At 42.7% G+C, this 13172-nt stretch overlaps 1 protein-coding gene across 1 annotated transcript in view; it reads right to left on the bottom strand.

Moving 5' to 3' along the window:
• Positions 1 to 9619: 9619 nt before the first annotated feature.
• The window catches only part of LOC138301517 (myosin light chain kinase, smooth muscle-like), a 326421-nt gene continuing 322868 nt past the window's right edge, over positions 9620 to 13172 (bottom strand). The window contains exon 25 of the mRNA XM_069242031.1: positions 9620 to 10364. Within this exon, the coding sequence (XP_069098132.1) occupies positions 10138 to 10364 (227 nt within the window). The 3' untranslated portion in view covers positions 9620 to 10137. The remainder of the gene's footprint in view (positions 10365 to 13172) is intronic.

Genomic DNA, 13172 nt, shown 5'->3' on the forward strand with positions numbered 1-13172 from the left:
ACTCAAGCTGGACTCTACTGACGAGCCCCAAGCAAAGCAAAACTGGTCGGGGCTGCTTGTGGTGCCTCCTGGAGGCCTGCCTGCCTCCTGCCTGGCAGTTTGGGACGGACTGTTCCCATGAAGAGCAGAGGCAGTACTGATTTGCATAAGGCAGGTCTTAGTCTAGCATGGCATTGTGGGTGGAAAACAATGGACAGGAATGCAGCTAGAGCGCCAGTGGCTGAGTTGAACTCAAGCATTCCATTAATCACCTTGTTGGTGATGCTTATAATGTTAGAGGCTACACTGTAATGATAGAAGCATCCATGCTTCCGCACACATGCATGTACATATGATATGAAGTACGGCTGACCATTATTTTTTTACCTAACATTCTAAGATGGTGGATACCAATCTTGGAGCAATCAATAAAAAAAAAAAAAACATTCAAATGTGTGCAAAGGCACACCTGAAAAAAAGAGGTCTGACAGCAAATGGCAGTTGTAGGACCTTCCAAAAATTGTAAAGATTAAATGTTTAAAAAAGAATATCCAGATTAGAGGACAGGATGCGAGAGTCGGGGAGCTACAGAGGAGCACTCTGGAGAGAAGTGAACAAGCGGGGAAGCAATGGTGAGTGTACAGCAGAGCAACAGCGGAGCATAAGTCAGGGAGATTCGAATGAAAACAATTAAACAACAGGTAAGAAGCAGGAAGGGGCGCGAAAAGCAATGATAGGTTGGGGGAGGAGTGAGCAACAGAGTGTGCAAGGGGCTTGAAGGTACAAAAGCAAGATCAAGGAAATTGACACAAATGTATTTCCCTGAAAGTGAGCAGTGAAGAATTCAAGTAATCGAATCAAAAAATGGTAAAGAAGTAAGCAAAACTCTAGGGGGAGGGACAAAAACAAAAAGAGGAAGGAAATCCATTGAATAAAAAGCAACCAAGTGAAATTGACAGGGAAGCCAAGTGGTAGGCTATGGGCCAGCAACAGACAGGTAAAAGCGGTCTTTAGACGAGAACTAAACCCCGCTCCACCCAAACTGACCTGTTTTTTGTGTTCTGGCTATTAGTGGTTACATTTCCTTTAAGTGAAGGAAGGTGAGGGGCTGGCACAGCTTGTGATAGAAGACATCTGTGCAGGGGCTGTTCATCCCCTCACTCATGATGAGTTCAATTTACAGCTGATAATGAAGCAGAGAATGCCAGAGGAGCAGGGAGATAACAGCCACAAAATGCACTCTTTTCTGGCCTGTAACAGTAATGATAGCCCACGAGGGAACATAGCCAGCCCCCAACAATTCATGACAGGCGCTAATGCTTTTTAGAGTTGGCACCTTTCTCAAAGAAAAACACTTTTAAAGAGGACCTAAGATGGTACATGAATTAGAATTTGTGTAATATCCTCACCTGCTTTAAGAATCATTTAGGGATAGTATAGATAGCTCAAATACATTATAACCCATTATTTCTTCTTGAACTTGTTGCTTAAAATGTGCGAATAAATAACAGCTTTTGATTGAATTCTCAATTTTTTGTTGCAGGGCATTACATAACAGTACTTGACTCTCTGTAAAAATACTGGCCGGGTGATAACCCTGTGTTTCTAACCAGCTGATTCTGGAGTGATTGGCGTGCATATGTTTGTGTGGACTTCGCTCGTGTCAGCCCGGTAAACCTGGCCTTGAATTGTGGGTGTCAGACTGTGAGAAACCCCTCGCTGTTACAGGAGACCATTTTGATATCATTGTAAGGGAACATTAAGGGGGGGGGGGGGCATGCAAATACAAAACACACATCCACCAATGAGTAAGACCATTGCAATTTTTAAACTAAACTTCTTACAGCCCTAACGGAGATATATAACGCGCTTAAATGCACTCCAGCCTAGCCTTGGAGTATGTCAACACACTCCCACAAACACCAGTGAAGCGGGTGAATTAAACTAAAACCCCACAGGAGTTAATTTTAAAATAATTCTACGTTTAAATCAAATATTTTTTTGTGATAAGATTTATGTATATATAAATATATACATATATTCAATTTTATAATACCCCTAATAGAACATCAACTTATTTTAAATAGAAGAAAAAAAATGAATTAAAAAAGGAACGTTTAGCTAAGTTTATTAAAGACTAAATAAGAACAAGGTTGGTGAGGTAAGTGATTTTACTTTACAATTATTGCTTAAAAATGATGGTTCTAAATTAAATTAATATATTTCGAATATTTTAGCATTTATTATAATTTTAATTTTATTATTTCTAGTTTAATATGAACTATTTAATGGGTTTAATGGGTTGCAAGAGGCTCCACCACCTAATTTAAGGAGATGTAAACATGTAAGTCTAATCCTGGATGCAAGTCTCCACTCAGAAATTGTGATTAGCAAAAATGTGGAGATTTACACCTAAGTGAAGGAGTAAATATACATGTTGGTAGATCTAGTAATTGAAATTTACTTTGGTGAATCGGTCCCTGTGCTCATCTGCCTGGCTGTGTCCGGTTCCTCCACTGCCACCATTTTAGTGGAGCTAGACAACAAAAAGAGACAAATTGTAATTGGTGGCTTGAGGGTTGACACGTGCCCTGACCTTAGTCACTTTGCTGTAATGCGGAGGCAAGATCGCAGCTCCTAAAAAAAAAAAATCCATCTCTCCGGAAAGAGGCTTCCTTTTGGTTTCTGACACAATTGCGAGTCATAGATGGGAGAAAGAAAGATACATTTACAAACCCAAGTGTGGCAAGGAAACTCCTTGATTGTCTGAAGAGATCTAATATAGATGCTTCTTGAGGGCAGGAGCTCCATAATTAATGTATTTATTGTTATGTTCAAGACCTATTTCTTATGTTTTCTTCATAGACTTCTTGTCTCCCGCCACTTGTCAGCCGCCATATGTCTCCCACCAGACAAGTGGCAGCTGGTGAATTTATATGTGGTGGGGCTATAAAAAAAAAGATAATTTTGATTGAATGCACTTACATCTAAACATACAACTGTAGTCAGGACACATACAAATGCTCGAATACATACTCACATTCACACACACTGGTGCACATTTGTGCATACACGCAATGTGGAAACTTACCTGGAGTAGTCCTCAACGCATAGGTTCCTCTCCATGTTGATTCCCAAATTTAAGGTCTAAAATAAATCGCCAGAACAAGGCTCACTCCCTTAAGAATAATCGGAAGCTGAGATACGATGGAAGGCTGTCCTTTTTCCTTCATCATTGCTTCTATTGGGGCATCAGGGCGCATGACGGACAGGCCTCACATCACCATTATCCGACGGGTTCACTGCTTGGCGCTAGTGCAGCATATCAGACATGTTTTGTGTTTGGGAAAGGATGGGCTGTAACAGCCTTCTCCTCACTCATATGCAATACATCCCAGGGGAGCCCTCATCCGGTGGGGGTGGGGGGGATATTGCAACTTTTACATGTAAACAAATGATCAGTGAGAATATTTCTTTACATGTAAGACCTGTATTATTCCAAGCAGTAACATGCGAGTGAGTAGTAATTGTGGGGCTGCTCTTTTGCCCCTCTAGAGAGGTCGCCCCTCCACCAGGCACATGGGTTCTTTGGCAATTTTAACGCATATTTCCCTTTGCCCCCCGTATGTATTTGGAACTAGATTTTTAAAGAGTAACCTATTTCTTGAGGCCCGATAATTTAATAAGATTGGTGCTGTATGAACTAGCAAATCTCTATTGAGGGACAGACGTTTCCTTGATGATTGAGTTTTGTCAACGTTGGCCATGTTTTCCGAGGGTGCTGATGGGCCTAACTTTTTCTCTTATGGTACTTTTATTAACAAAAACATTTAAACCACAAATGCTGATGGGGCTAATGGGTTTGCCGATGAACACAAGTAGGCAGCCCTATGACAGTGTGGGTACTCAAGGTCTGAGAGTGTGCAGCTGTTTTCTAGAACAGTAGGAAGAGGCAGAACAAGGAGGAAAAAAAAGAAAAGGTTTCAAACTATTTCCGGTGAAGCTTGAAAAACATCTTGGAAAAAACCACATGCATTGTTTTAGTATGTTACAACTTTTTTCTCAGACATCGAAGAATAAATGAGAGTGTGTATAATTATATTGCTGCCTTGAGAGAGTGGTTAATCCCTTAAACATCCTCCAGAGTTCATGATGAACATCTAAGAGTGGCGTCCTATACCTCTAGTCCAAAACTGGGGGATAGAGTATGGGCTCCGGAGCAAAGGTCATAAAAATGGAGATGACAAACAAATATGCGATAACAAGGGTGATTATGGTAAGGAGAATGTGTGATGCATAGATGAGTAAAGGTGTGGAGTTTCGTCCTACTGGTGGTAAATCTGACAGTGACAAAGGAACGTGTTTCATGTGGTTTCAGTGGTTATACACCACATCAAGAGATCAGGGGTCATGTAGCCACACCAAGATGTTGTCCAGTGCCTAAAACAGGTTGAGTCTCTAGAAAAGATATTACCTTTTTAAACACATAGGGCCTGATTCCAACTTTGGAGGACGGTGTTAAACCGTCCCAAAAGCGACGGATATACCACCTACCGTATTACGAGTTCCATAGGATATAATGGACTCGTAATACGGTAGGTGGTATATCCGCCACTTTTGGGCCGGTTTAACACCGTCCTCCAAAGTTGGAATCAGGCCCATATTGTCTAAGAGAATTGTGGTGACAGTAATGGCCAATGATGATGTAAAGCTGAAATGACATAGGTGATGTATTGCACATTGTGACTGCTAGGTCGGAGCTCTTACCTCTTTGTATTGTCTTGTATTCATTGAAGTGCTTTGACCCCTAAAGCTGTGAAAGATACCTGAAGTGGCATAGTTCAGTGTTCCCCAACCCCCGGGCCGCACCGGGCCGCCCGACGATCTTCAAATCTTGAAGGCATGTTTAAATACAATTAAAATAAAATTATTAAATCACAACAAGCGGGCCACGGAAAAATTATCAAACATTTACCGGTCCGCGGCGATAAAAAAGTTGGGGAGCACTGGCATAGTTAACATGTGGGTTTGAAGGTGTCACAGATGAGGATGTATTGCATGTGAACCTTGCTGATTTTAACCCTGGCTTACATGGGAGGGTGTTGTTGCCAGGATAAGACACCAAAGCTGCGCAGAGAGTGGTATAAAGTGGAATAAAGTGGACCTGGAGGAATGTTGCCCAGTGATCCGCAATGAATGAAATGAATGAAAAGCCTCTTCTTATCTTTGTTGCTTGAGGTTCAGCTGCACCGATTCTCCATGACTTGTCTTTCACTTTAGCTGATAGCAGCAGTCGTAACGATGTCACAACTCACCTGCCATAACCTCTGACAGTTCAGCAGCTACGCCATTTTCTTATTGCAAGTGACTACGGACATCACAACGAGACTATACCAAGGAAATTAGAAACGGGGTTTTATACTGGGATTGCAGCTGCCGATGTATTATAAACAGCATTGTAATGTAAGACTTTGTTAGAATGTTCCCTCTAAAATGGGCCTCATACCAACGATGGCAAGGATGTCCAACACGGGTATATGAGAGCCAGAGCCAAGCCAGATTTTCAGGATAGAAACACAACAAATTCACACACAATGCATTTGATTGAGGATAATTGCCATAGTCAGTGGTTATAGTGAAAATTAAACATGGCTCGGTCCCTAGTGGACTTTTAACAGAAAAACCTACACTATATAAATGGATAAGAAATACCTTGTATACAAATACATAATGAATAGCAAAAAAACATTTCCCTTATCTGCACTCTTGAGCACAAAAACTTACAGATACATACACATTGTCAGCACTATATTTCTTTTGACCAAAATTGTCTCTTCAGAAGCCGCTGTTTAAAAGGTCCAATAACCAAACTTTTAAGTGTGTTTTGATTTCAATTTGGAAAATACGTATTTTTGGTTATACTAAAGATTTGGAATGATTGTTATAAATGAGCTAATTCCCACCTCTGGCCATCTCATCCAATATATTATCTGTATCCTGATACAAAGGGGAAGTTTTATTTGGCACACTGTAGTCCAGTGGGTTGTAAAAGTGGGGAATGGGATTGTGGAGGGTCACAACAGAAAACCACGGGGGTTGGGTTCAGTCTCTGTAAAACACATCTTCAGGTGCCTCCGCAACCTCAAAAGTGTCTTTGCAGACTAATGGCCTTTGGCCAACATACCTGGGAATATCCTCCTTAAAATGCAACATCGCAAAATATATGATCCACAAAAACACTTAGGGGCAGATTTGTGGAAAGTGGCGCTACACAGGGTGCATCGCCACTTTCCCTGCGCCCCTTGGCACCCCCCCCCCATCGCCACCATGTATGCACAGTATTTAAAATACGGTGCACCATGGTGCAGGGTAGGGGGCAACAATGTCATTCTATGTGATGCTATTGATGTACTCTGCTGGAGTAGCGCCAAAATGTTGGCGCTATTCCTGCAGAGTACACAGGGGCCCATTCAAATAATGGAAGCCCCCTTTTAACGCCTGCTCGGAGAATGCATTAAAAGTGCTGAAAAAAATGGCGTAAGGAAATCTAAGATTTCCTTGTGCCATTTTTTCAGCACCCTTAACGGGGGAACGCCCTCCTTGCATACATTATGCCTGGTGAGGTATAATGTGGCACAAGGGTTTAAAAAGTGGCTCAATGAAAGCATTTCACTACTTTGTAAATATGGCATGTGGGAAACGCCACCATAATGCCACATTTGCGTCTGAATAAATGCCGCAAATGTGGTGCAAGGGGCTCATAAATATGCCCCCGAGTGTTTAAAAATGTATAGAGTTGTTAACCATTTCTGTTAGCTTTAACTCGTTGGTCTGCTCATTGGCAATATTTAAATTTTCAGTTATTTGTGAGAAATTAAGCATCACTGATAACTTTTTTTTTTTAGGACAAGCACCTCATTCCTTGTCCTTAGTCCTCGTTAATCAATGCTTAAAATACCAGGACATGTTTGTCCTGTTGTATTTGTTACCTTAGATATTCTTATTGGAAGATATGATCGAGTACCACTGCTCACTAGTTTCTATGGTGTATAGAGGGTGTTTTCACAGCTTTCTATTTGAAAAGGTTTGCTTTTGTAACTTGCAAAGTTTGTTTAAAAATATTTGACATTTTGCACCCATGTGAGATAACCGGAGTGAATTATTTTTTGGTGGTGTCTGAAAGGACTTTTTTCGTTCAAGGGTAGTCATGCAAAAAAGTTTCAAGGCCACAGGTGTAGACAAAGGAATTGGAGAGTGTCAGAAAATCTCCAGCTTCTACTTGACGAAAGATTCTCTAAAGGCTCTGAAATATATGATTCCCCCTATTTAATTTGGTCTCAAGTGGCTCATATGGTTCTGCGCTGCACCAGGTTATGTGCAGAGGATAAAAGGTCAGGGACTTCCGGATTTCCATCTGTACTATCAGGCTGCATACTTAAGAATACCTGTTGATTGCTCTTTTAAAGCAAGAGACAAATATCTAACCCGACAGGGGCTGGGCTATCACTGGCCGAGCCTTTGAGACTCCGCACCAAATAGACCTCCTAATATTTACAACAGTACTCCCACCACCACTACTCTTGTGTTTGGGATGAAATGAGCCCATCAACGTTCCCATCACCCCACACTCCTATTCAATAACTCCTCTTTGACCGCTGCACTGGTGTCAGGAGCAGTCAATAAGTTTAGAATGGTGAACGTCTCATATTAACGGACCAGTTTGACAAAGGCACCATTAAGTCATTTGAAACCTGTAAGCAAAACTATAAATTAGATGAGAGCGAATCGTTTCACTATAGTCAGCTACGACATCACTTGATAAATCACATATTAAAGAGGCGGCGAGAATGCTCCTTGTTTAAAAGTTCATATGTGTCTCCTCAACCAAAACCCTCGATGGACCCAAGCAGACAAATGAAATCAGCTATTGCAGAGGAGAGCAAAGGAGGACCAAAACTGATGCCCTTTCATTGGTTAAGGGCAGCCATCAAAACTGAATGAATACCAATCCAGTAACAAATCTCCACCCATATCATCTATCCTTTGGCTATTTCCTTGTGCTGGAGGGAATTTGGGCTCCTGAGGTTTTGGCCATGTTTGGTGGGAATTGCCATCACTTGAGACCCTTTTAGGAGACAACATTTGCAGCAATGAAAGACCTACTAGGCTGCCATGCTCCTTCAGGAATCTTATTAGCCTTGAGCTCCTGATACCTGGAACCATCATCAAAATTAAACACGTTAATTGTGTGGCTGTTTTGTGACTATTTGGTTATTTCCCTGTGCTAGAGGGAATTTGGGCTCACTGAGAATTTTGGTCATGCATGATGGGATTGCCACCACTTCAGACCATTTTAGGAGAATATATTTGCAGGAACAAAAGTCATACAAGTGTGTCATATTCCTTCAGGAATTGCTCCGGTCTTATTAGGCTTGCACTTTCAATTCCTGGAACGATGATCAAAATTAAACAAATTAATTTTGTGAAACTGCTTAGGGGCTGTGAAAAGAACACTGGCATCTCTGTGGAAGAAGAGACCTCCACCAATAACTTCAAGGACACCTGCTCTAGTGAAAATTATGGTTATAGAGAGGCTTTCCAAGTTCTGCCGGTGTTTAAAGTCCTACTTATTGGATGCTTTTCCTGAACCTATTTTGTCCTTACATTTTCAACATGAATGTAATTTTCGGGGTCGCTTAAAAGGTCTTTGCTTCACAATCCTTCTCCAGATCCACTATATCAGCGGTCTAGTTCTCAACACCATAACGCCCTCGATGGCTGGTAACCTTGATGTGTGCTTTATTTGGAGAAGGCTATTGTTGTTTGAAGGGTAATTTGGCTTAAGGTAGAGATGGGAGAGTGACTTAGGGCTTCATAATAGGTGGTGATTAGGAGTCATTAGTTGAAACTATACTGGAAGCTTATGTATCATAATATTTGTCACCTCACAGTGCGTTGATTGAAAACTCAATACAAAGAAAATAATGCACCAGATCATTCTTGGATCTCTGGCCACAGAGCAGCTATAGCGGGTTTTCTCAGAAAGATCTGGCTTTCAGATGTAATGATGGCTTCCGGCTGGGAGTTACAGAAACACAGCGGTGTAAGTGTGCTCCTAAAAATTTGCCCTGAGAATGCCCAACAACAGAGGAACTGGCAGCTAATAAACGAAAAAATAAAGTAATTTGTAAAAGAAAACGAAGGAACTGTGAGGCTGGCCTATCTGTTACTGCAAACCCCAGTCTAAGTTTTTAGACTTTAAAAACAGGAAAACCTATTTTCCACATGCACCACTCCAGGTTTTAGGTCAATGCTGCAGAGAGGCGTGACAGCGGCGTAACTGATGGCTAACAAGTTTGTAAAGATGGCTTCCATAACACTATTGCAACATGCATCTGAGGGTATCCAATTCTCACTTACACTATATCTTTGGGAGAACTGGAGTCATGGTGGGGATTGAGGGACTGGGAGCTAATCAGGCAGACTACAAACACTTGCTGGAGCACGAGGGTTGGATGTAGGTGCAGTTTGGCTGGTGACAGCTCCATTAAATAATTCAGCATTTACCTGTGACTCTTTCAAATAAACGGAAGAAAATCACCAAACACACTTGCTCAGAAAAGAGAGATGTAGAGTCCTATTTATGCACAAAGTAGTTTTTATTGACAAGCTTATTTTAAATATCTTAAGTGCAGAGCTATCCATCCCCCCTTGTGTTTTTCGTTCCACTTCAAGAGGTGCCAAGAGAGGCAGTGTATCACACAACTGAGTAGAACAGAAACATCCTTGGCAATCAAACCCCCTTCACAGTTCTAGAGTGCTTTTCCAATCATGTTCTGCAGGCCAGAGGATAAAATGGCGGATCATGCAGGTGGTCTTGCATCCCACCCTCAAGCTCTTTAACCGCTGAAGAATCCAATCTGCCGCCGGTGCCAGATGAGAAAGGTCCTTCCTTCACCCAGGATCAGTTAATAACCTTGCTCAACATCTGGCCAACGTAAAGGTCAGAAGTTCACAAACAAATCTCTGCAAGTGCTAACACATCCAAGATCCGCACCTAGACACCAACATCTAGTCACATGGCTATGCACCCATTCTCCCTCCTTTGCAAATCAAGGTGTCTTTCTCCTACAGCACTTCATCTGCAGACTGCACCCTCTACCTGTGGCGCACTGCGTGCAGGGCAGAGACGGTTAGCTTGGCACAGATCTCAGCCTCCCCCTTGTCATTGAAAGCCTTGCAGGAGTAACGTCCCGAGTCTTCTTGCGTGACATCAGAAATTATCAGGGAGCAGCTGCCAGTCTCATCGTACTCCATGCGGTATCGGCCGCACTCTTGGATGGGGATGCCATTCTGGAACCAGATGACTTCGGGGTCAGGGTAACCTGTACACGTGTCAACAATTGTGGATGATAAAAAGGCCAAAGTTAAAAGAAGCAGGCAAAATGAGAGAGGAAACAGGGCAGTTAACTCAACATTTTTTCTGTCCCAACACAAATAATTCCACATATATTCCAGACTTTCACGCTTTTCTGATGGAAATGGGGTGAACCACAGATGTTTTCCAGAACAGCATTCGAGGAGTTATCAAACTGGACTGTTAGGTGATCTTAAAAATGTATACTTAAAACCAGTCCCTAGTTGAAAAGCGAGCTTGAAGCCTCCTCATGGAAACTTCTCCCTTTCCCTTGTAAGTGAAAGGAGTCCACCGCAGCCTTTGCAATGCAAGAAATAGCACCTAACTAGATTCAAGCTTTGGAAGCAATTGTTTGTAAACTGGAAGGAAAATGTTACTTACGGTGTAAGCATCTGTTCGTAGTGTGTAGTGCTGTAGATTCACATGCGCTCCACACTCCTGCCATCTAGTGTTTGGCTCAGACATTTGCAAGTTGTTTTTCTTCGAAAAAGTCTTTCTAAGTACAAGATGTAGTGACTCCTCTATTAGGTGGCCATGCACACCATCTCTATGTTAGACTGTTTTCTGTGCAACAGGTGACAGTAGTATGGAGTGTTGCATTAACACTATATAACGCAAATGTGTATTTCAAGAGAGGATAGTAGCTTAAAGAGAGGTGAGATCTGTGACCAAAGCCACCTGCACCTGAGGAGGAGGGTGGGTACCTGTGAATCAACAGCACTACATGCTACAAACAGATGCTTAGAGGGTTACATTTTCTGTTTGTAGCATGTGTTGCTGTAGATACACATGCGTCTGCACAAACTGTAAAAAGTAACATTGTATAAGCAGTGGCTAGCGTGTAGATGACTCAGATGTCTGGAATAAGGTCTTTGTGATCGTCTGACCAGCGATTGCCTGTTGTCTGGCTAGAAAATCCACACAGCAATGCTTAGTAAACATAGGTGTGGTTGACCATGTATCTGCCTTGCATATGACAGCTAGGGGGAGTGTTTCCTAAGAGGGCCATGGTTGCAGCCTTTTTACAAGTTGAGTGAACCCTATGGGTAAAAAAGAGAGCTCTCTTGGCTTTGTGATAGAAAGCTTGGATACACTTAAATATTAATCTACCAATTCCCACCTTAGATATGGGTGACCCTAGTGAGGCTTTGCAAACACCATGAACAGTTGATCTGCCTTGCAAAAAGGTTTAATTCAGTCAATGTAGTACTTCAGAATGCGCTTTACGTTTAGATTATAGAATGCGCGCTGTGCTACAGACTGGTTTGGGAAAAAAGACTGGGAGCTCTATGGTCAGGATAATGTGGAATGGGGAAACCACCTTAGGAAGGAACTTAAGAGTTTGTCCTGAGTACTACCCTGTCCTTGTGAACTTGTATGAAGGGTTTTTGCAATGTGAGGGCCTGCAGCTCATTACTGCGGCAAAAAGAGATTATCTCAATGGTTTGCGATGTTTGCCGCATGCTCTACACCACCAGAGGAAGGAGTGAGAAAGGCAGAGAAGTGTAGGCAAATATCCTTGACCTGTCAATCCATGGTGCTTTACCCATGGACCGAGGGTGTGGATTCCTGGAGGGGACGGTTGGGCAATCTGCATTCCCAGGATGGCAAACTGGTCCACTTTGGGAGTGCCCCCAGTGCTGATGCAGGGTCTAATGGTGGAGTTCCCACAGGTGGACTTTTTGATGCGTCCTGCTTACAGGTCCACTAGGTCATTGTCCACCCCGAAAGGTATTCTGCCATCAACAGTATGTGGTGATGAAAGGCCCAATGCCAGATTGAGCCAGCAGGGAAAGGGAGAGTGAGTGATTACCCTCTGCTTCTTGCAGTCATATTGTCTGTCCTTACCAGAACAAAATTGCCTTGAATAAGCATTAGAAAGAGACTCATGGCGAGGCTGATCATCAGAAGCTCAACATAATTGATGTGGTGACTCTGCTGTTGTGGAGTCCACGCACCCTGTACTATGTTGGGGTTGAGGTGAGCTCCCCACCTGGCTTGTAAGGCGTCCATGGTAATGGGAACTTGCAGAATGGAGTCTAGGAAAAGCCTATCCTGCGCCAGAGTGAGGGATGCTGGTTGTTACCAACACTGGATCTTCCATCTATCCATCCCCTTGTGACCAAAGTGCTGACAGGCACTGTTACAATGGATACATATCTAGCAGAGCTTGCAAAATGCCATCATGACCAACAGGCGCATTACAGTTCTTACTGTGAGGTAAAGTTTTGGCTGAAAATTTTAAAAAAAGCTGGCCAAAGGCTGCAACACACTGAGGGCTTGGGTAGGCTTTGATGGTAATGAAAATTAGTACTGCTCCCAAAAAGGGTTGGCCGTGGAGCAGGGGTGGAGGCTGTGGGAGGTTGAAGGTTGGACTTGGCTATGGATGGTAATCCCAAGACTGTGAAAAATTGAGATGTTGGCTGCTTGTCCTCTTGATCACCCAATTGTCGAGACAGAGGAAAACATGGATGCCACCTCTCCTTAAGAGAGCGTCCGCCACTACTAGGCACTTGGGAAAGAGCCTTGGGACAATGGTGATGCAAAGGGGAGTTCCTTTGAACTAGTTATGCCAACCATTTACCATGAAAAGAAAATAGCGTCAGTAGGCCGGATAGGTGGGGGTGTGCAAGTAGGAATCCTTGAGGTCTAAAGCCACTAGGTAGGTCATCTTGTAGAAGTAGAGTTATCATATATTAAAGAGTCACCAGGTGGACATATTCAGAGAGAACTTTACCTGTTAAGGGGTTTGCTGTCCACACCGGGTCTGAGAGAA

This window comes from Pleurodeles waltl, chromosome 6 (genome assembly GCF_031143425.1).
Source record: "Pleurodeles waltl isolate 20211129_DDA chromosome 6, aPleWal1.hap1.20221129, whole genome shotgun sequence".
NCBI classification, from domain to species: domain Eukaryota; kingdom Metazoa; phylum Chordata; class Amphibia; order Caudata; family Salamandridae; genus Pleurodeles; species Pleurodeles waltl.